At 47.1% G+C, this 21,157-nt stretch overlaps 1 protein-coding gene across 1 annotated transcript in view; it reads right to left on the reverse strand.

Moving 5' to 3' along the window:
* The window catches only part of ABCC2 (ATP binding cassette subfamily C member 2), a 687,938-nt gene that overhangs the window by 229,245 nt on the left and 437,536 nt on the right, over positions 1-21,157 (reverse strand). The window contains exons 13-14 of the mRNA XM_086922588.1: positions 18,216-18,362; positions 15,802-15,886 (exon numbers count right to left, since the gene is read on the reverse strand). Of these exons, the coding sequence (XP_086778714.1) occupies positions 15,802-15,886; positions 18,216-18,362 (232 nt within the window). The remainder of the gene's footprint in view (positions 1-15,801; positions 15,887-18,215; positions 18,363-21,157) is intronic.

Raw genomic sequence — 21,157 nt, forward strand, 5'->3', positions numbered from 1 at the left:
CCAGCTTATCTGTGTTTCGAGTGCCCCTGTTCAGTCATTATCGCTCATTCGCTCTTCTAAGTTGTCTCCCGATTTGGTCTTCGGGCTTGTTCGTGGACCTGCATTCTTCTTGGTGAATTTCATGGCAACTCGGGCGTCTGTGAAGTTTAGGGACTTGCCAGCAGTGTGTACCTTTAGTTTGGCAGGGTATAGGAGAGCATATTTAATTCCACCTTTTTTCACCGGTGCAAATTCACGACGTGCAGCTTCTACCAGTTTTGTAAATTCTGGGTAGAAGGAGATATGATTGCCATGGTACTGTACTGTAGCTTGCTCGCAAGCCATGCATAGAACAGTGTCTCTGTCTCTGTAGTTCATTAGACGAGAGAGAATCGGGTACGGCGGTGCTCCGGCCGGTGGTTTAGGACAGTGTTCCATGCGCCCTTTCTACCAGGAACATGCTGGAGAGGTCATTTCCAAAAAGGTCTTTCAGCATTAGCTCCACGTATTGTTCCATGTTGGTAATGTTCGTTGTCTCTGGAATCGCAGTAATTTGTACATTGTTTCGGTGGGATCTCGCTTCAAGGTCCTTGTTCTTTGCCTTTATCAGGTTTAGGAACTTGTTCAAATGAAGTAGTTAGGATTTAGAAGGACAACGGCGGACTCTAGATGCCGCACTAGCCTTGGACAGTGTGCTCAAAGTAGGGTCTAAGGTTCTAATAGAATGGAAGGACTGCACAATCATCTCCTGCACCTGCCGTTGGAGGGTACAACCCGCAAAGGTCGGGAACAAACGTAGAGTAAGCAATGGAGTGGTGCACTTCCCAGGTAAGGTAAAGTCCAATAAGGAAGCCGAATCCGTATCTTCATTAGTAACAACTTTATTAAGGTTCATCAAAAAAGATAAGCATACATAAGCCAACGAGTTTCGTTCGTGTTTAGAACTTTGTCATGGCTGGAATTAAAACATAAATGACAAACATAAGTGCTATGAACAATATACAATGACACATAAGATATACAGTGATGAGTCAAACACTGTCCACATTTCAGGATGGACCATTGGTATGAATGCGACAAAGGGTACTATTTACACCTGTTAAAATTACATGACACTATAAAATAAACATAATGGTAATATATAAATGCAGGGGCAGTGGGCATGTTCTACAGACAGGTACCTATACTCCTCCCCCACGATGAGGCACTCTTCCTTCCTGTTGGACTTGGCCCGTCTGGCAGGTCCACCCCTGAAGTTTTGTGCTCATTATATGTGTCTGGGGAATGGTGATTCCCCTTCTGAGTGTGTGTGTGGTGAGAGAGACCTGCCTCCCATAGGAATGCATGGGGAATGTATGTGGCTCGGGTAGTTCCTGGTGCGTGGGGCGTGCCGGGTCGTGTTTGGTATGTATGCGCTCGTGAGGTTGAATGCTACAAGATGATGTATGCGGCATGTGTGTGACTAGAAGGGAAGTGCCACTTCTAGACTTTGGTGTGTGTGTGCAGTAGGTGTGCTGGCGCCTGATTGGCTGAGGCTGGCCGGGCCTTCCCCCACCAGGCTGGCTCCACCCCCCTGGGGTGCGTCCAGTGTCCCTGGCCTGGCCAGTAACCTGAAACTCCTTATAACCAGTTCTGGCTGGTTCTCTCCCTGCCTGCCCCTTTGGGAGACAAAGGAAGCTCCTGTATAAAAGGAGGGTGGGCCCTCTTCTCTCTCTCTTCTTCTTCCTGCTTGGGACCCTGCCTGGGCCGTGCTGCTGCATGGGCACAGGGAAGGGCGTGCCCCCCTGGGCCCTGCTCTGCTCCTGAACTACGGACCTCCCAAACTTCCTATGGCTTCTGCTTTCCGTGCCCTAGCCCGTGGGAGCGCTTCCCTGCGGTCCTAGCGCCCTGGGGCGCTTCATCTATGCTCCTAGCGCTCGGGAGCACTCTCTTGCGCCTTGGGGCGCTTCATTCATGCCCTCGCGCTGGGAGCGCTATATCCAACCAGACCGGTGCCCACCCGGCGTCTGCCTCGTGCTACAGAGGCTCTGCAACCCCAGCGAGTGCCTACCTCGCTTTATCTCCTTCCTGGCTGCCTTATCGAGGGAGCCGGGCCCTCGTCAATTTCCCCTGTGTGTCACCGCCGCAGCCCGGGACCCCGCGTGAAGCCCGCCCCCGGGCTGCGCTCTGATTGGCTGGCGGCCCGGGCTGAGCTGATGACGTTTCCCCGGGCCGCGCTCTGATTGGCCGGCGGCCCGGGGAGCTGTGGAGAGAGCCGCGAAGGCAGGGGTCGGCGGGAGCCTACTCCGCGCCCCTGCGGCCCACCAGGACCACTGCCGCTTCCCCCCCGGGGCCCCCAGGAGCGAGAGGGAGCCCCGGAGAGCGAGGAGGACCGGCGCGTCTGCCCGCCACCGGTGAGTGCTGCAGGAGGGGAGGCGGGGCGTCGGAGCACATTGTCAGTGCTCGCCCCTCCCCTCCAGCGCGAGCACGCATGCGCCTCAGGGCCCGAGGGGCCCCCAGTGATGCCGGGTCCCCCGAGGCGGGGGCCCCCGCCTGCCTCAGTTCTTGTCCTGAGCCCCGCGAGGCTCCGACACGGCCCCCTGGGGCCCCCATTGATGCCGGGCCCCCCCGAGGGGGGCCCCGCCTGCCCACAGTGCTTGTCCTGAGCCCCGAGGAGGCTCCCACGTGCCCTTACCTCTGGGCCCCGAGAGGCCCCACCATTTGCCCCTGGGCCCCGAGAGGCCCCACCACGTGTCCCTGACCCTGCGAGAGGCTCCACCATTGCCCCCCTGTCCACCCGAGCCTGCAGGGCTGTGTCCAAGTCCCTCAGCGGCCCAGCACTTAGTGGGCCGCTGCCACGTTTAGGTTTGCCCCGGGCCCCTTACAGCCCACTCTGGACATCGAGACTCTCAGGCGCCCTCGCCCAGGAAGGCCATCGGGCCTAGGGGGCGCTACTGACTATTACCAATGGGATGCTGAGAATTCTTATGTGTTGCCCTGCTGATGGGGGCCTCTGTTGTGTTATGTACCTTGCCTCATGTATGTCTATGCTGGTTAGAGTGAGTTCTATGGCTAATCCTATGAGACCCCGGGGCGTGACGTATTCTAATGCTAAGCTCCTGGCGATTATGTGTCTAGTCCTAGTCCGAGGAAACTCCCAGTTGTTATATGTTCTAAATGCCAACTCCATCATGTGCACCTTCCTGGCAGTGGCCCCTTGGCCCTGGCCTGTACCTTTTCCCTTGTAACCCCTGCCGTGCCTCGAGCCCATTGTAAAGTGTATGTTCCTATGTGTCCTTCTTAATACAAAGACTATTTTCATATATACTTGGTGTGGAGTTCCTTTTGTGGGAGGCCTGGGATGTTGCTGTTGGTGGGTGCGTGCGCAAATGCTTCACACATGTCCTCCGAGATAGGCCTGGCTGCCCGCGCCGCGTTACCTAGAGGGCGAGCAGGGGTCGACTTTATATAGGAGTGGCGGTCTCTGACTGGCTGTGGCGCAAGCCCTGGCCGGCCGGGGGTCCCATTTCCTACACTGGTGGCTAGCGGTGGGATCTGGACTTGTGTTTGCGCAGTACCACAACGATAACTGGCCTCCCTACAAAACTCTGCATGGTAAATGGTCGCAAAGAAAGGAGATTATTGTTTTTATGAGGTTACTTAAATGTCCGTTCTGTGAAAAATGTATTCTGGTACGCTATGACTAGGTGGCCCTAGCTCGGGAGGGTAGATCAACTCCCTAGTGCAATGTGTTTTCTGGATTCACCAGAAGGGTGGGATCCAGTGGTGGCAGCGTGATTGTGTTCAAGGTGTATGGTCCCTGTCCCTTCCCTGGAGTAATGATACCTGCACCACATGGGTCAGGTCAGGTTGCTAAAAAAATGTCTGCTCTGTGGAAATGTTTAATGATTAATAGAAGTGTCCGTTCGGTGGACAAATGTGTGCGTATACACTGTGAGTTAGGTGTCCCTAGCTTGGGAGGGTAAATAATCTCCCTAGTACAATATGGTTTTCTGAATTCACCAGAAGGGTGGGATCCAGTAGTAGTAGTGTAATTGTTTTCAATGTGTATGGTCAGGTTGCTAAAAATGTCTGTTCTGTGGAAATGTTTAATGATTATTAGAAATACCTGTACTGTGGAAAGTTTTAAAGGTTGCTTAAATGTCTGTTCTGTGGAAAAAGTGTGCGGGTACACTGTTAGTTAGGTGCCCCTAGCTTGGGAGGGTAAATCATCTCCCTAGCACAATATGGTTTTCTGGATTCACCAGAAGGGTGGGATCCAGTGGTGACTGCGTAGTTGTGTTCAAATGTGTATGGTCCTTGTCCCTTCCCTAGAGTAATGGTACCTGTGCCACAAGGGTCCGGTTGAGGAATCAGGGGCGGTGGAAAACTGTCTTACCAGTCTAGGGGACGGGGTGTGGATGAATGTTGAGGTGTGCTGAGGAATGGAGTGTAAGTTCTCTGGGATGGGGAGCTTGCTGAATCAACGACAATAGTGTCCTTCCTTACCCCGCTGAATGTGTTGGATGCATCATGTGTTCCGTACACCGCTGAATGTGTTTGATGCGTCAGGTGTCCCCCCCTCTTCCCCGCTACATGTGTTTGACGCATCATGTCTTCCTTACCCCGCTGAATGTGTTTAAGGCGTCAGGTGTCGCCCTGGCTGAATTTAGGTTGAGTTGTATCCTGGACAAGGAAGACCTGCTGGCGCTGCCACGGCTTGCCTTGGGGAGAGCTGAACACTGAGACCTGCTGGCGCTGCCGCGGCTCATCTTGATTGTGTTTTAGGCGTCAGGTGTCGCCCTGGCTGAACTTATGTTGAAGTTGTATCCCGGACAAGGAAGACCTGCTGGCGCTGCCGCGGCTTGCCTTGGGGAGAGCTGAACACTGAGACCTGCTGGCGCTGCCGCGGCTCATCTTGTTGTGTTTTAGGCGTCAGGTGTCGCCCTGGCTGAATTGATGTTAAGTGGTATCCCGGTCAAGGAAGACCTGCTGGCTCGGCCGCGGCTTGCTTTAGGGGAGAGCTAAACGCTTAGGTCCCAGGTGGAAGACCAGTGGAGGGAGGAAGTTCCAAGACTGGTAGGAAAGTGTGTTCTGAGGGTGTTTCTCCTGGGAGAACGCGGAACCTCAGAAGTAGAGGTAGGGTGGGGCATTCTTGCCCGTGACCTCTGGCAAACCTGAGGGTGCGGACCCTAGGTGGAAGGAACAGTGGTAGTCGTGGCTACACTGAGAAAGGGAGTGGAGAATGGCTATTGTGGGCCAGGGGTTACCACCCCCCACTTCGGATTAGCAGGGACCAGTGGTATCTGGATGGCTTAGGGCCTGGTCCTAGTCATGGACAACTAAGGAGTACCAGGTGGGTAGCCTGGTTGGGCCTATGTCTTCATTTTTTTTTATTTTTTTTGTTGTGTGGTTGTAACTTTTATTATTTTCAGTTTGTGTATGTCTATCGGTCCGGCGGTGCGGGCCGCGTCCACGTTCTATCACCCTGCAGCAGGGAAGTCCATCACGGTAGTGATTGGTCTGCCCTGCGTTTGGGCTGGGAGGGGCATGTGTTGGACTTGGCCCGTCTGGCAGGTCCACCCCTGAAGTTTTGTGCTCATTATATGTGTCTGGGGAATGGTGATTCCCCTTCTGAGTGTGTGTGTGGTGAGAGAGACCTGCCTCCCATAGGAATGCATGGGGAATGTATGTGGCTCGGGTAGTTCCTGGTGCGTGGGGCGTGCCGGGTCGTGTTTGGTATGTATGCGCTCGTGAGGTTGAATGCTACAAGATGATGTATGCGGCATGTGTGTGACTAGAAGGGAAGTGCCACTTCTAGACTTTGGTGTGTGTGTGCAGTAGGTGTGCTGGCGCCTGATTGGCTGAGGCTGGCCGGGCCTTCCCCCACCAGGCTGGCTCCACCCCCCTGGGGTGCGTCCAGTGTCCCTGGCCTGGCCAGTAACCTGAAACTCCTTATAACCAGTTCTGGCTGGTTCTCTCCCTGCCTGCCCCTTTGGGAGACAAAGGAAGCTCCTGTATAAAAGGAGGGTGGACCCTCTTCTCTCTCTCTTCTTCTTCCTGCTTGGGACCCTGCCTGGGTCGTGCTGCTGCATGGGCTCAGGGAAGGGCGTGCCCCCCTGGGCCCTGCTCTGCTCCTGAACTACGGACCTCCCAAACTTCCTATGGCTTCTGCTTTCCGTGCCCTAGCCCGTGGGAGCGCTTCCCTGCGGTCCTAGCGCCCTGGGGCGCTTCATCTATGCTCCTAGCGCTCGGGAGCACTCTCTTGCGCCTTGGGGCGCTTCATTCATGCCCTCGCGCTGGGAGCGCTATATCCAACCAGACCGGTGCCCACCCGGCGTCTGCCTCGTGCTACAGAGGCTCTGCAACCCCAGCGAGTGCCTACCTCGCTTTATCTCCTTCCTGGCTGCCTTATCGAGGGAGCCGGGCCCTCGTCAATTTCCCCTGTGTGTCACCGCCGCAGCCCGGGACCCCGCGTGAAGCCCGCCCCCGGGCCGCGCTCTGATTGGCTGGCGGCCCGGGCTGAGCTGATGACGTTTCCCCGGGCCGCGCTCTGATTGGCCGGCGGCCCGGGGAGCTGTGGAGAGAGCCGCGAAGGCAGGGGTCGGCGGGAGCCTACTCCGCGCCCCTGCGGCCCACCAGGACCACTGCTGCTTCCCCCCCGGGGCCCCCAGGAGCGAGAGGGAGCCCCGGAGAGCGAGGAGGACCGGCGCGTCTGCCCGCCACCGGTGAGTGCTGCAGGAGGGGAGGCGGGGCGTCGGAGCACATTGTCGGTGCTCGCCCCTCCCCTCCGGCGCGAGCACGCATGTGCCTCAGGGCCCGAGGGGCCCCCAGTGATGCCGGGTCCCCCGAGGGGGGGGCCCCCGCCTGCCTCAGTTCTTGTCCTGAGACCCGCGAGGCTCCGACACGGCCCCCTGGGGCCCCCATTGATGCCGGGCCCCCCCGAGGGGGGCCCGCCTGCCCACAGTGCTTGTCCTGAGCCCCGAGGAGGCTCCCACGTGCCCTTACCCCTGGGCCCCGAGAGGCCCCACCATTTGCCCCTGGGCCCCGAGAGGCCCCACCACGTGTCCCTGACCCTGCGAGAGGCTCCACCATTGCCCCCCTGTCCACCCGAGCATGCAGGGCTGTGTCCAAGTCCCTCAGCGGCCCAGCACTTAGTGGGCCGCTGCCACGTTTAGGTTTGCCCCGGGCCCCTTGCAGCCCACTCTGGACATCGAGACTCTCAGGCGCCCTCGCCCAGGAAGGCCATCGGGCCTAGGGGGCGCTACTGACTATTACCAATGGGATGCTGAGAATTCTTATGTGTTGCCCTGCTGATGGGGGCCTCTGTTGTGTTATGTACCTTGCCTCATGTATGTCTATGCTGGTTAGAGTGAGTTCTATGGCTAATCCTATGAGACCCCGGGGCGTGACGTATTCTAATGCTAAGCTCCTGGCGATTATGTGTCTAGTCCTAGTCCGAGGAAACTCCCAGTTGTTATATGTTCTAAATGCCAACTCCATCATGTGCACCTTCCTGGCAGTGGCCCCTTGGCCCTGGCCTGTACCTTTTCCCTTGTAACCCCTGCCATGCCTCGAGCCCATTGTAAAGTGTATGTTCCTATGTGTCCTTCTTAATACAAAGACTATTTTCATATATACTTGGTGTGGAGTTCCTTTTGTGGGAGGCCTGGGATGTTGCTGTTGGTGGGTGCGTGCGCAAATGCTTCACACATGTCCTCCGAGATAGGCCTGGCTGCCCGCGCCGCGTTACCTAGAGGGCGAGCAGGGGTCGACTTTATATAGGAGTGGCGGTCTCTGACTGGCTGTGGCGCAAGCCCTGGCCGGCCGGGGGTCCCATTTCCTACACTTCCATTCTGTCAATCTCCCATTAATATGGGCTTGTAGCTCTGCCATGGGGTTATAGTTAATTTGTGCATAGCATTCACGATCACTAAGCTGTCTCTAAATTTCTCACATATAATCTTCCACTGCCATAACCACCACATTTCCCCCCTTATCTGCTTCTTGTGTCACGATGGTGGTGTCACTTCGTAGTCTCACTAGGGCATCCCTTTCTGACTTAGACAAGTTCTGTTTAGGTGCAGGAGCATATTTGGAACAAATGCCTAATTTATATAATTCCTCTGATATTAATATTCCAAATTTGTCGATGTTGGAATGATAACCAACCTGTGGAGTGAATTTGTCGATGGTCTCATTAATATCCAAAATTTCCAGATATACGATTCTAAACAAAGTGATTGAGGAATATCAACAGTATTTAAGGGACAAAAAGAGGCGTAAAATAAGGAGGGACGATAGAGATTATAGAGAAGGCAGGATATACACCTTTGCTAAAAAATATGATAACCCTAGCAATGGGGAGGATAAAAAGAGGGCTAGGGAGGACAGCCAATCGGATAGCAGCATCTCATTGGCATCCACTGAAAGTATCTCCTCTAATCAGTCACTAACGGGGGTTACTTTAAGGGGAAAGAGCCACCAGCTTCCAGAAGGAACTGGAAAGATTAAGAATAGGAGAGAGACAACCAAAAAAGGGCATAAGAAAACAAGGAGAGGGGGGCGCACAAGGAGGAAAAGGGGAAACACACCCTACGGCCCAAGAAGAAGTGAACAATCCCATTAATGTTGTGGAGACCAGGGCATCCACCACGGGGGGGTACGACTGGTCCAGTTGAGGAACTGACTAACCAACAAGAGTTAACCATTATCAATCTATCATGTAGAGTACTGGATAAGGAAGAATGCATGGTCCTCAAGAAAGGGTTAGGTTTTTGCCCTACACAGTTTGGAGATCTAACTGATGTACATATTGATTTGTTTAAATTCTTGCGTGTGTTAAAATTAAAAGAATTCTTTGCATCGTATACTCCGCCTATTGTGTCTGATGTACCTAGAGCAGTAGGAACAGATAGGACCATAGAGGATATACGTCAGGTACAGACACTTCTCTCAATTGAAGAAAATGTAACCATTGATATGCACACACTACTCCGCAATTTGGATATTAATGAGACCATCGACACAGATAGTGGGTTAAGGTGCAAATCCAAATTCACTCCACAGGTAGGTTATCATTCCAACATCGACAAATTTGGAACATTAATATCAGAGGAATTATATAAATTAGACACTCGTTCCAAATATGCTCCTGCACCTAAACAGAAATTGTCTAAGTCAGAAAGGGATGCCCTAGTGAGACTACAAAGTGACACCACCATTGTGATATGAGAAGCAGATAAGGGGGGAAATGTGGTGGTTATGGCAGTGGAAGATTATATGGGAGAAATTTTGAGACAGCTTAGTGATCGTGAATGCTGTGCACAAAGTAACTATAACCCAATGGCAGAGCTACAAGCCCATATTAATGGGAGATTGACAGAATGGAAGGAAGAGTGCCTTATCACGGGGGAGGAGTATAGGTACCTGTCTGTAGAACATGCCCTCTGCCCCTGCATTTATATATTACCTAAAGTACATAATGGTGGCAAGTTCCCCCCCGGAAGACCTATTATCTCAGGGGTGGGTCTCCGACTGAGAGACTCTCTGAATTTGTAGATCTGACCCTGCAAAAGCATGTCACTAATCTCCCAGAAAATGTTAGGGACAGAAAAGATATTTTAACCAAGTTTGATGGATACCCGTGGTTTAATGAATTGAACTTTGTTATGTTTGATGAGGTGGGGCTCTATACCTGTATTAAAAAAGAATTTGGCATAAAAGCAACCCAATATTATCTGGATAAGGAGGGAGCAGACCGATTTTCCCATAACATAATGATACTTGAAGTGATCACTCTCATCTTAAATAACAATTTCTTTAAACATGATGAGGTATGGTTCCACCAACTACAAGGGACAGCTATGGGTTCCAGGTTTGCTCCTTCTTATGCCGGCCTGTTTATGGGCTGGTATGAGAGGGAGCATGCCTGGAGCTCACGTGCCTCCCCCTGGACGAAACACATTGTGTTTTGGGGGAGGTACATAGACGATATCATCTGTCTATGGGCGGGCTCAACGTATGAACTAAAATCATACTTTGAGTATCTGAATGACAACCCCTATAATGTACAGCCAACTCTGTCCCATCACAAGGAGCAAATTAACTTCCTAGACATCCACTTCTTTATTGATGAACGGATACACAGCACCTTGTTCAGGAAGGCCACCTCCTGTAACAGCGTACTCCATGCAGAGAGTGCCCATGCACGGTCAGTAATTTCCAACATCCCCTATGGGGAAATGGTCAGAACCCGCCGCAATTGCAGCAGAGAGAAAGAGTTCAGGGACAATATTACTGACATTAAACAACGGTTCACCAATAGGGGCTATGACCGCCACACAGTTGATATAGCTGAAAAAAGGGTATGCAAACTCCCAAGGGATAATACCCTTTTAACAACTACCAACAGGAGTGGGATTAGTGACATCACTAAGGGCACACATAGAGATAAGATCTCCTTCTATACGAACTACACTGAACACAGTAATAAAATCTTCCAGGTGTTCAGGAAGCACTGGCACCTTCTTTGGGATATTCCCAAACTGCGGCCATTCATTAATCAGAAACCTGCGCTTGTCTACAGACGAGGTCGCACACCTAGGAGAATGTTGTGCCCAAGCTACATCACCACTAAATCCCCTAAAACCTGGTTACCCGGTGCACCCAACGGTTTTTATACATGCACTGCCTGCAATGTCTGTCAGTATGGACGGAACAAATGCATAGAATTTAGCTATAATGCCAACAAAACACACAAAATTAGACATTTCATGAATTGTAATACACAATATGTTGTGTATATCCTGGAATGTCCCTGCGGAATGGTGTTTGTGCGCAGCACAGCCTGCAATCTTAAGAAACGAATACAGGAACACCGTAGAGCATTGATCAACAATGACACAAGATACTCCATGACAGAACACTACCGCACAGGACACATGGGGAACCACACGTTTAGATTTGTTGGTATGGACCATGGCCCGCCAAATAACCGGGGAGGCAATAGGGAGCTCACATTACGTCAGATGGAATCAAAATGGATTTGTCGACTTCAATCGGTCTCTAAGGGACACAATTCTGACCATGAGTTCCACTATTTCTTAAACTGACAACATATCAGTCCATTATGTTGCCCTGATGGCGGTACATTCTGTATATTTCTTTTGCCTTCTGTACCCCCTGTGTTATTGAGAGACCCTTATCCCTTGCATTTTGAGGTATGTGTTCCACAGCTCCAGAATCTGTCTTATGTATGGTATTACTGAAATTAGGGGGATAGACGGTTTCAACCAAATACTTCCTGAGTCATGCCCCGTTTTCTGATAACTTCATTTGGCACTCCTACTGTCTGAGGCGACTAGCATATTAATTATTCTTATTTTATGTAACCTTGCAGTTTTGATCACTTCTTCTACATGCCCTTTTTTATTCGACCTTTGTTGCATCCTTGGTCATCAATTTTGAATCTCAAAATTTCGTACTGCACAGTACGCCTTTTTCGAACAAACTGCCAGTTGGTCTTTATGGCATTTGACTTTTTCCCTTTCGGGCGGGACCTCGCCAGATTGGAACAGTACCATATATTTTGTTGAATTCCATTTAACCTCTTCTTTCCCCTCTTTGTTATACTATTTTCATTACACACATTAGACTACATGCCGACATCTCGTCCGTTTTTCACACGGTCACGGTTCCAACTCATGGACGCTAAGGCAGTTATTCAATTACATGTATTTATTTATATATTTTGCTTTCTTTCCTTTGTTCGCAAGTGCAGCATGCCGGTCTTTTAGTGTTTATGTTACAATTTCGTGTCACATGGTCCACCCAGGACGCGCTTTAATATCGAGTGTAAGAACGGGCAGTTAGGACTACAATTGTCAGTACCTTCTCCCTTTCCTTTGTTTATGTCGGTTGCGCGGCAACGGATCTTTTTGCACATACTGAGAACTCTTTTGATATCAGCTGTCTACGACAGCAAAAGCAGACTACCGTTTTCCGGGGATTGGCCGATTGCCAATCCAGTCTATCTTTTTTTCACATAGCCGTTTCGCGCTCTTTTCGCTCGTTCTGTTTCGTATTTAAGGCGTAATCCCAGCCGTGGGGTTCAGTATTGCTGACACGCCCAGACCCTCGCGGCAGGTAAGAACGCCTGTATGCTCTGATCTCGCTGGTTACTTGCTTATCCATATCACTTGCTGGACACTGTTTATGCCAGTTGTTGCGGAGTCCCAGGCTGACAGTCTTTCTGTTCACGCCTTCGATTCCATTTGTAGTTTGTGCTGTTTGTATAATATTATATCGATTGCTAGTTTTACAGCAGTTTTACATAATGGTAAGAACAAACAAGACTCCGTTATATGGTTTCGCTCGGGCTTATTATATATTGTCCCAGAGTCGGGTTTTGTTCAGGCAAGATCTTAGATCCCTTCCAGACGCACAGGGCTGTTTCCAAACTAAATTACCGGTACGGTTCATCTGTACATATTATTTAGCGCTTGCAATGTGGTCATTGATATTGACTGTTTTTATATTGGTATGTTTGGATGTCGCTCTGTTTTTCTTTCTTGTGTTCCCTCCTGACACATTTTTATATTTTATACGTGCGCAAGAAGGTCAACCGGGATCGGTTTCCTGATCTCGTTATATATTTTGTATAGCGACTGGCCATTAATAAACACATGCTACTGGGCACCTAATTTGTATTTATTATTGCCCCTGGAGGTTATTATTTATTATCTTATAGATGTGCTATTATCTGTGCATTTGATCTGGTCGAGGTACTCGACAGTCAGCAACTGCTTACTGTTTTCAATGAAACTTTCTGCATTTTCTTTATGTTTTTGATCACTTGAGTGCCAATTACTTTGTTCCTGGTCCATTCTATCGTCTTGGCTAGTTTTTATGATCCATGTCATACCGTTATACATATTTCTCATATTCATTTTTCACTTAGTTTTTCCTGGATTCTGAATATTGATTGAAAGCCCTTAATATGGAGGCCACCCTGGCATGCTGACCGCCCAATTGCATATGATACCTTGGATCCTTTTCATTGACGAACGCACGCCGTTTAAGATACACTACAAACGGTATGTACTTAGTCTGACAGGTTGCCTTTTTTTTTTTTGCTATTTTGGGCCCGAGTGCCCGCAACTAGGTGTTTTTCTTTAAGTTACTGTAGCTAAAAGATTTCCGACACACACTGTTGCTATTACTCGTTTTTATATTTAACTGTGGACCGGACCGGTTTAGGTGATCCCATGTATTGCACATAATTCTATGTGATAAACAGGTATTATAGAAATGACTCTTATAGTATTTTTCTGTCCTTTCTGCTGACTAGTGCTCATGGGAATATCTATATTCTCCACTGTGCATAAGGCAATATAGTATGAATGTAACATGAGACACACCTATGACAATCCTGTATATAACATAATATAAAGTGCTTTCCCACCGCATACGCTACATTGCCTTCGGATAAGAACCTATGCCCATGCATGGGTTCGCCAACATACATGACCATAAACAGTACTCCTGTCGTAGCTAATGGCTTTCTGTCCCATCTTTTCATTTTAGGCAGGGCATGTTTATTTTATAGTGTCATGTAATTTTAACAGGTGTAAATAGTACCCTTTGTCGCATTCAAACCAATGGTCCATCCTGAAATGTGGACAGTGTTTGACTCATCACTGTATATCTTATGTGTCATTGTATATTGTTCATAGCACTTATGTTTGTCATTTATGTTTTAAATCCAGCCCTGACAAAGTTCTAAACACGAAAAGGAACGCGTTGGCTGATGTTTGCTTATCTTTTTTGATGTACCTGAATAAAGTTGTTACTAACGAAGATACTGATTCGGCTTCCTTATTGGGCATTACCTTACCTGGGAAGTGCACCACTCCATTGCTTACTCTACCAACTGAAGTAGTTGTTTGTGCGACTCAGCTTGGTGATCGTCCGAGTCTGATACTCTTGTCTCAATAGCGTTGAGCCTGGTCTCATGTTTCTCAATTCTCTTCGACATCTGGTCCATGCGAGTAGCCATGGTGTCAAGTTTAGAGTCTATGGCTTTGAGGATAGCGTTTACATCCTTCAACATGGATTTTAATTTGTCGTCCTGTGCCGCTGACGCTTCAAGTTCAAAAGTTTCAGTGGTGGGCGCTGTTACCCCTTCCATTTGGCGCGTTGAACATTTATAATGGTAATATGCTTTGCAATCCGGTTTGCACATAAGTGGGTTATAACACACGCTCCGCACCTATCGGCCAACCTCCGTAGGTCGCTATTGCGCCGTCACGGGTAGTGTCTCGCAGCGTCAGATGGTGGTGTTCATCTCGCTGACACTCTGCAAGGCACCCATCCACGCACAGCACTGGGGTCTCCGATTGCAGCCTCATGGGTCTCATCCTGAACCCACTTTGATGGTTACAGAAGAGCTGCTTCGACGCCCAGGAATCAGGGCCCACCTATCTGGAGGTCAACTTATAGTATGCACGCAGGGGCAGTTCATTGCTGCACCCAACCCTCTTGGCAAATCGGAACAGCTCCTGGTATCATCTAATGGCAGTTGTGTAGGCAATGCTTTGGCTCCTCAGTGTAGTGCATTGCCAAATCTTCTCCCTCGCATCTCGTTCCAGTGCTCCGCTCCCGCAGACCTTCAATTCCAGGCTGTGTGGCACCGGGCGGTGGGTACGGCGAGCGTAACGGGCCCAATGGGGCACAGCAACATAAGCAACAAGGCAGGTAAGCTCCCTCCCTGTGTATGTGGTTTACGCAAGCAGTTGATTCTCGTAGTAGGTGAGTCTAGGAAGGCCGCAGCCGCAAGCCAAGTCCTCCGCTTTAACACGGCAGCACAAGAGGCGGTCTGCCCCGATCAGGCTCATGATGGCACCGTGCGTGCCTGGGGACCTTTCAGGTCTGCCTCCCGCGGGGGCCTGGACTCAGATCAGGCAGGCAGGCTCGCCGGAACTATACTTCTACTGGCCTGCACTCCCACAGCGCAACGCAGGCAGCTTACCGCAGCAGTGAGTACAGTACACTTAGGTGTTCTCCTCGATGTGCTCATGCCGCCCTTCTCTGTTTGCTGGCTTGTTAATGGCGGGCCAGGGACCGCTCGTCTCCGACCACCCCAGGCCTCAGACACCCATGTTGCAGCAAAGGATGGTGCCGTGCTTCACAAACACTCGTGCCTCCGCATTGCGTCCTGCAGCGTCTTACCGCACCTCTGTTCTATCCTTCGGATTTTATATTAAAAATCCTCAGTCTGCGCTGCCCTCTTCCGTCGGCCGGCTTCTCAGTAGGACCAGGGCCGCTCGCCGCTGGCCTCTTCAGGCCTCAGCTTCCCACGTTGTCAGCAAAGGGCAGCGCGATCTCCCACAGTCGCCGGACCGGCGTATACTTGTTGCCACTGATCTTAGATGGGTGGATTTAGCCGTATATGCCTGGATATTCTGGGGAAAAACAGGATTAGTAACGGAAATTTGGGTTTGGCCGGCAGAGCCCCCTCAATGAGCGCCCATCTTGCTGCTCATCTTAGCCACGCCCCAGAAGCACAGATAGTTCATAGAATGACATCAATCGAATAAATAAAAATATTTGCTAGTTTCTCCTGCAGCCCACTTCTAAACCACCAGTGGCTGGCAAGGACTTGTACATATATTGTCTTTTGTATCCTCACACCTGATGATTTAGCAATCAGATTGCCTTGTGAGCCTGCTTTTTGAGTGCATTAGGTTTACAAGCCTACAAGGTTAATGAGACCCTGAATTGGTTCATTTAATACATGGTACAGTGTCCTATGTATGCAGGAGGTAAAGAGATGTTACCTACCAATAGTAGGATCATGTTGAATAGATGATGTCTCCAGGTCACCACCTCCCAAGTATTTCTCCAATCGACTGACAGACACACCTGTCTACAGAGAGGCATATGGTTACTTCTTTTAAATAAATATTGCTTTATCCAGCTTGGCAAGTGTTTTGAGTTGATAGTATAAATCTGACTACAAATACATTGAGCAGAAAAAAATATTATTTAACAAGTTTGTGTAATCTAGGAGGAAGAAGGCACAGCAGATAAATGTCCGTGACACACTTTTACTTTCTTATAAAAATGATTTGGTGTTTCAGAGGTTAATCTATGCAAAAAAGCTTTTGACTATGCAAACAACTGAAGGTTTCCTTTAATAGACATCATTTAGGATTGAGCACATAGAATTGTACAACTGTAGTTAAGTACATAAAGTTGAGGATCGCTTCTCGCATACAAGGTGACAGGAAATGGATAGTTATAGACAATCTGATAATATAACTGATAAATATCCAGCAGCAAGCACATAAACCCTGGATGCCCGAATATGTCTAACTTTGCAAACACAAGGAGATGATGGACGGAGCGCTGAAACTTTTCAGACACTCGCCCACAGTCACAGATCTGAGTTGAACCTATCATCGTTCTTTAGTTTGCTTCGCCACCCCGTTTGCCTGATTCAAACACCACAGTGAAGAAACTCACAATTTTCATATCTTCCCCTGTTGTATGGCTGCTTTCTCCAACTCTGAGGAGCCTACTGACAAAGTTAACTACACATGTGTAGTTTTATTCACATGTACATTTACTACTACATCTAGTCATAACTTTAAACGTTTTTGCTGTTTACCATTTAGGCTACTCCTAAGTACATACTTACATGTCTCCATTCACTGATGGAGCCTCCTGCACCAGGATTTACAAGTTTAAAGTTACAGTTTAAAATTACTAGCTATAACTTTATTTTTATTTAATATGCATTAGTGTTTATTAAAACAGATGAACAGAATTTAAATTATGTATATTTTAACAAAAGTTAATTTAACTTTACTTTTAAAATGTTTATTGTTAAATTGACTAATAATGAGGTAATAATTATATAGAACTATTAATATAAAACAAAATATATATATATATATTTTAGAATCTGAAATAGTTTTATTTTTAAATATTATTTCCTAAGGGGAGTTATTTTAAATCACTACTATTTTCTATAGTAGGGAGTACCTGTGAGTGGCCAAGTCTGATGCTGACCTTACTCCAATTCTGGGTTGGACTGCTTTTACTTTTGTTTTGGGACTTTTTGGCTGTAATAATTTAATAAGCGGTTTTAGTGAGCTGCAATGAGATAACTGTTTTGTGAGTGCGTATTTCGATTTTCATGTCCCTACCTATAACTAAACCCTTCTTACCCCTGCCTATGCCCTTTCCTATTCACCAGTCACTCCTCTTGTCAGACCCACATTAACTACTAGAACATAGACCTGGTGTGTGAAAATTTCCGCACTGAAAAGCTAAGGCTATATCGGAAGTGGAGGTCTTCGCATGAAGGTTAGTAAATAGCATTTTCTTAAGTGAGTAATAGTACCATAGTACTACTAAACGTTTTACAAAGTGCAGTTGGAAATATGATCCTAATTGTGCAGATTGCCTGCATTGGAGAAAATCCATTGGGATAAGATTCATGTTACTGTGAAATTTCACAGCTATTGATTTTCTTTTCCTTCATATCAAAAATATTGTTAAACATCAAGACTTCCTGTCTCTAAAAACCTATCAAAAATGTGGTTTTCATACTCCCACACCTGGTTTATTTAAGAAAATCTTTGAAGGTGAAGGAAAGACGTGTTAAATACATAGGAATGCCCAAAATGTTACTACTTTGAAAGCGCTCACACCATTCATATTGCCCACTTTAATGGTTACTAATTTCTCTCCTCTAGGTGTAAATTGCACTGTGGACAAAGGAACTTGCATCTCTACACAGAAAATTCCCCAAACCCTTCCATTGTGAATCAGGATCCAGAATTTATCTGTGAAACAACAGAATTTCTACACCCCTGCTGAGCATAAAAATAGTTTTGAGAATCAGGACCAGGAGACATTGTGCAGACATTATTTTCTGGACAAGATAGTGCTATTCCACTCCGATCAGTACAAGTTACATCTTTCTACATGCCGGTCAAATAGAAATGACATTTCATCGGGTTTGGATGGAACAGTGGAATCTAGTATTTTTCCCAGTTTCCATAATCTGTATATCCACACTTTTCTGGAAATATTTCCAAATTCTTGATCCACCTGATCTGATATTTAATTACAAACAACAGACTTTGAACAAAATTACACGATAAACATCTAAAAAACAAGCATGTGTGGGAGGTGCCTATACTTGCGCGGTGATGGAAAGTGTGGAGAGTGGTGTTTGTAATTACCTGCACCATGGAGGAAATGAGCATGGGAAGCATGGCGAGAGGGAACCTTAGTATGTTGAAAAGAGAAATGGAGGTAAACGCCCGCTGCGCATCCAACACATTCTCCACATTCACAGAGACATAGACTGCAAAACTGGCAACCGAGACCTGTGAAGAGAGCAAGACGAAGAGAGTGAGAGAAGAAGTGGGAGGGAGAAGTAATGAAATAGACATAGAGGTAAATGCACATCTGAAACACATATAAAGTCATAAATATATACCAAAGAGCTTTTACGCATGGAATAACGGAAGGAGCTTTAATCAATAAAGATGGAGTGTAAATGTTAAATGACAGTTGCCTCTATCATTTCTCACTATCAAAAGAGATTTACGATTTTTTTGGGATGAAAACATGAAAAATTGGTTGTCGAAAAACGTGAGATTTCACACTGCATCATAAAAGCATGCAGAAGTGTTTGAAAATTAGAAATGTGAAAACGTAAAAAACAAAGAGAAAAAAACAATGACTATTTACCAATGCATAAATCACGTGTTTGCGAAATTAAAATCAATTATTAAAGAAAGTATGGGGACGATAACTTTTAAAAAGTGCCAAAATGAATTAAAGGCAGCATAAGGAAACACCTGAAATTATTCAGCTGCTCAATTCAGAAACAATCGATACTATGTAAACCTACAACTTATTCTAACGTTTATGTGATAAAAATGTGAACTTCAGAACGACAAGTTAATAATTCCTTCAAAAATGAAAAACATGCAGAGGATTTTTAAGTGGTGCTTAATATTGACATGTAACCTGTAGCAAAAAAACGATTGAATTAATTCAAAAAATGTAAATACTCAAATTAATGTGTGTTTTGTATTAATCATAACGTTGTAACAATTCAGCGAAATTTCATGTAGGCCTCAGATACTTTTCTTTTTTTTCTTGCTCAAAAGGCAGAATGTAGCTGAAGTAGTCACTTTAGATGCTGTGAGAACGTTATATGAAGTTTATTTTCTGTATTTTACAACACTGGACTCACTTTTGATTTAGCAACACATTTGACAGTAATGTATTAATAATATTTCAAACACAGAGAAAGCGCCTGGGAACGGACAGACTCTGAGCATGCTGAAGTTCCTTACTTCTGAGGAAAGGATGGAAATATAACACAATTGGAACTTAATGAATTTGCAAAAGGATTACTCAATATTTCTGGATTTTTTGTGAGGAACTGATCACACCATAAGCAGCCCTGCATGAACAACCAAAGGAAATTATATGGGCTGACGGAAAAGATACTTTGTGGGTGTAAACCGTAAACTTTTGGAAGTATAATTGGCCCTTGGAGGAGGAGTCGGGCTGGCTATCATTTCCCAATTTCCCTGTCTGGCATGCTGTTGGACTGACCTCTGCTTTAGCCTTTGAACTGAACTTTCCTAACTGTTTTGTAACCTGCATTTTGTCGGCTGGTAAAGTTGAGCAGGAAATAAGCTTTCGGCTGAAGGATTATGAAATGAAATGAATGAGATTTATATAGCGCACGACTTTACCCTGGGGCATCTCAGCGCTTGCTTAGGGAACCTGTCCTGGTATTCCCCTGTGAGATACCCTGGCACGGTATCCACAAGGTGAAAGCCAGGCATCCCACCGCGAGGGGCCGTTGTGGAGATTAAGCAAGCTATTGCCCAGAGTCGCAGAGTGTGAACCCGTGAGTCGAGAAGGCACCGGAGCGAGAATTAACGAGTCAGTGGAATTTTGAGCCCAAGACCCGCAGAGGCGGGGAATTGAACCCTGGTCCCGGGCCGAACTCAAGCTCCAGGTCTGCCGCCTCTACCCCCTGAGCCACACTCCATTCTGAGGCACGCTGTGCTTCATTTCTGACTTGATCAGATCTTTATCGAAGACGGGCAATATTCCAATCTTATTTGCTTTGTATGATTCAAAGCTTGAGTGTTGATTTTTTTCATGTTTCTCTCTCACTTTAGGCAATCAGCAAATGTTTTACTGTATCTGTACTGCATTGTGTGACTATTTGTACTGAATATTTGTTATTAAATCTGATTATGAATTGTGATTTCATGTTCTGACCATTCAAATTGAGGCTTTAGATAAACGTTTTCCATAAACAAGTATTATCGTATGTGTGTCCTTTTTGGTGTTAAAGAATGTTTGTCTTAAGGACTATGGATTGATGCAATGGTATAAAGCTGATGAAATAGGCATGCAGTTAGCATTTATTTATTCCAGGTCCTCATACGGAAATTGTTTCACATTCTTTAATATCCAAGTCCCTGTTAGCTCAACAAAAAGATCCATTTGAGGACCATAGGTTATAGTGTTGTGTTATGGGCCCGACAATGTTGGTGATTTGAAATGATTGTAGTGAGTTGCATATCATAACACACATATATATATATATATATATTTTTTTTTTACTTTATTGCTTATGTAAACTTTGAAGACAACTTGTGGAAAACGAGAAATTCACAGACATCGTTTTTTTCAGGTTATAAAATCAATTGGCATTTCCCAAGAACCATTTTTAATACACTGTCTCAACGTCGAGCAGTAGACAAGCTAGTCCTTTCCCTTCAAAGTCAGATCAATGTAATCATCTAGCAGTATTCCAGAATGTGAATAAGGAAGTGGGCCAACACATCTCAGAGGGATCTTTACTCTCGCCTCTGAGCTTGAGGCACCCCAAGATCAAACCAACATACATGCAGTGATTCATGGAAGCGTTACTCCTGGCTCTGACAGTGCACCTTCTGGACCTCTAAACCTTACAATGTACTGGAGGGTATGTGCAACCTCAGAGAAGGAGTGTTAAAAGTGATTAAGTGGAGTATATCGACCAAGAATCTGACTACAACATAATGAGAGCAGCCTTGTAATAATGTTAAACATCACCATAGAGATGAGACATGTATTGTTTATCATTCCTGATGCTAAACAG

Source organism: Lissotriton vulgaris, chromosome 5 (assembly GCF_964263255.1).
Source record: "Lissotriton vulgaris chromosome 5, aLisVul1.2, whole genome shotgun sequence".
Lineage (NCBI taxonomy): Eukaryota > Metazoa > Chordata > Amphibia > Caudata > Salamandridae > Lissotriton > Lissotriton vulgaris.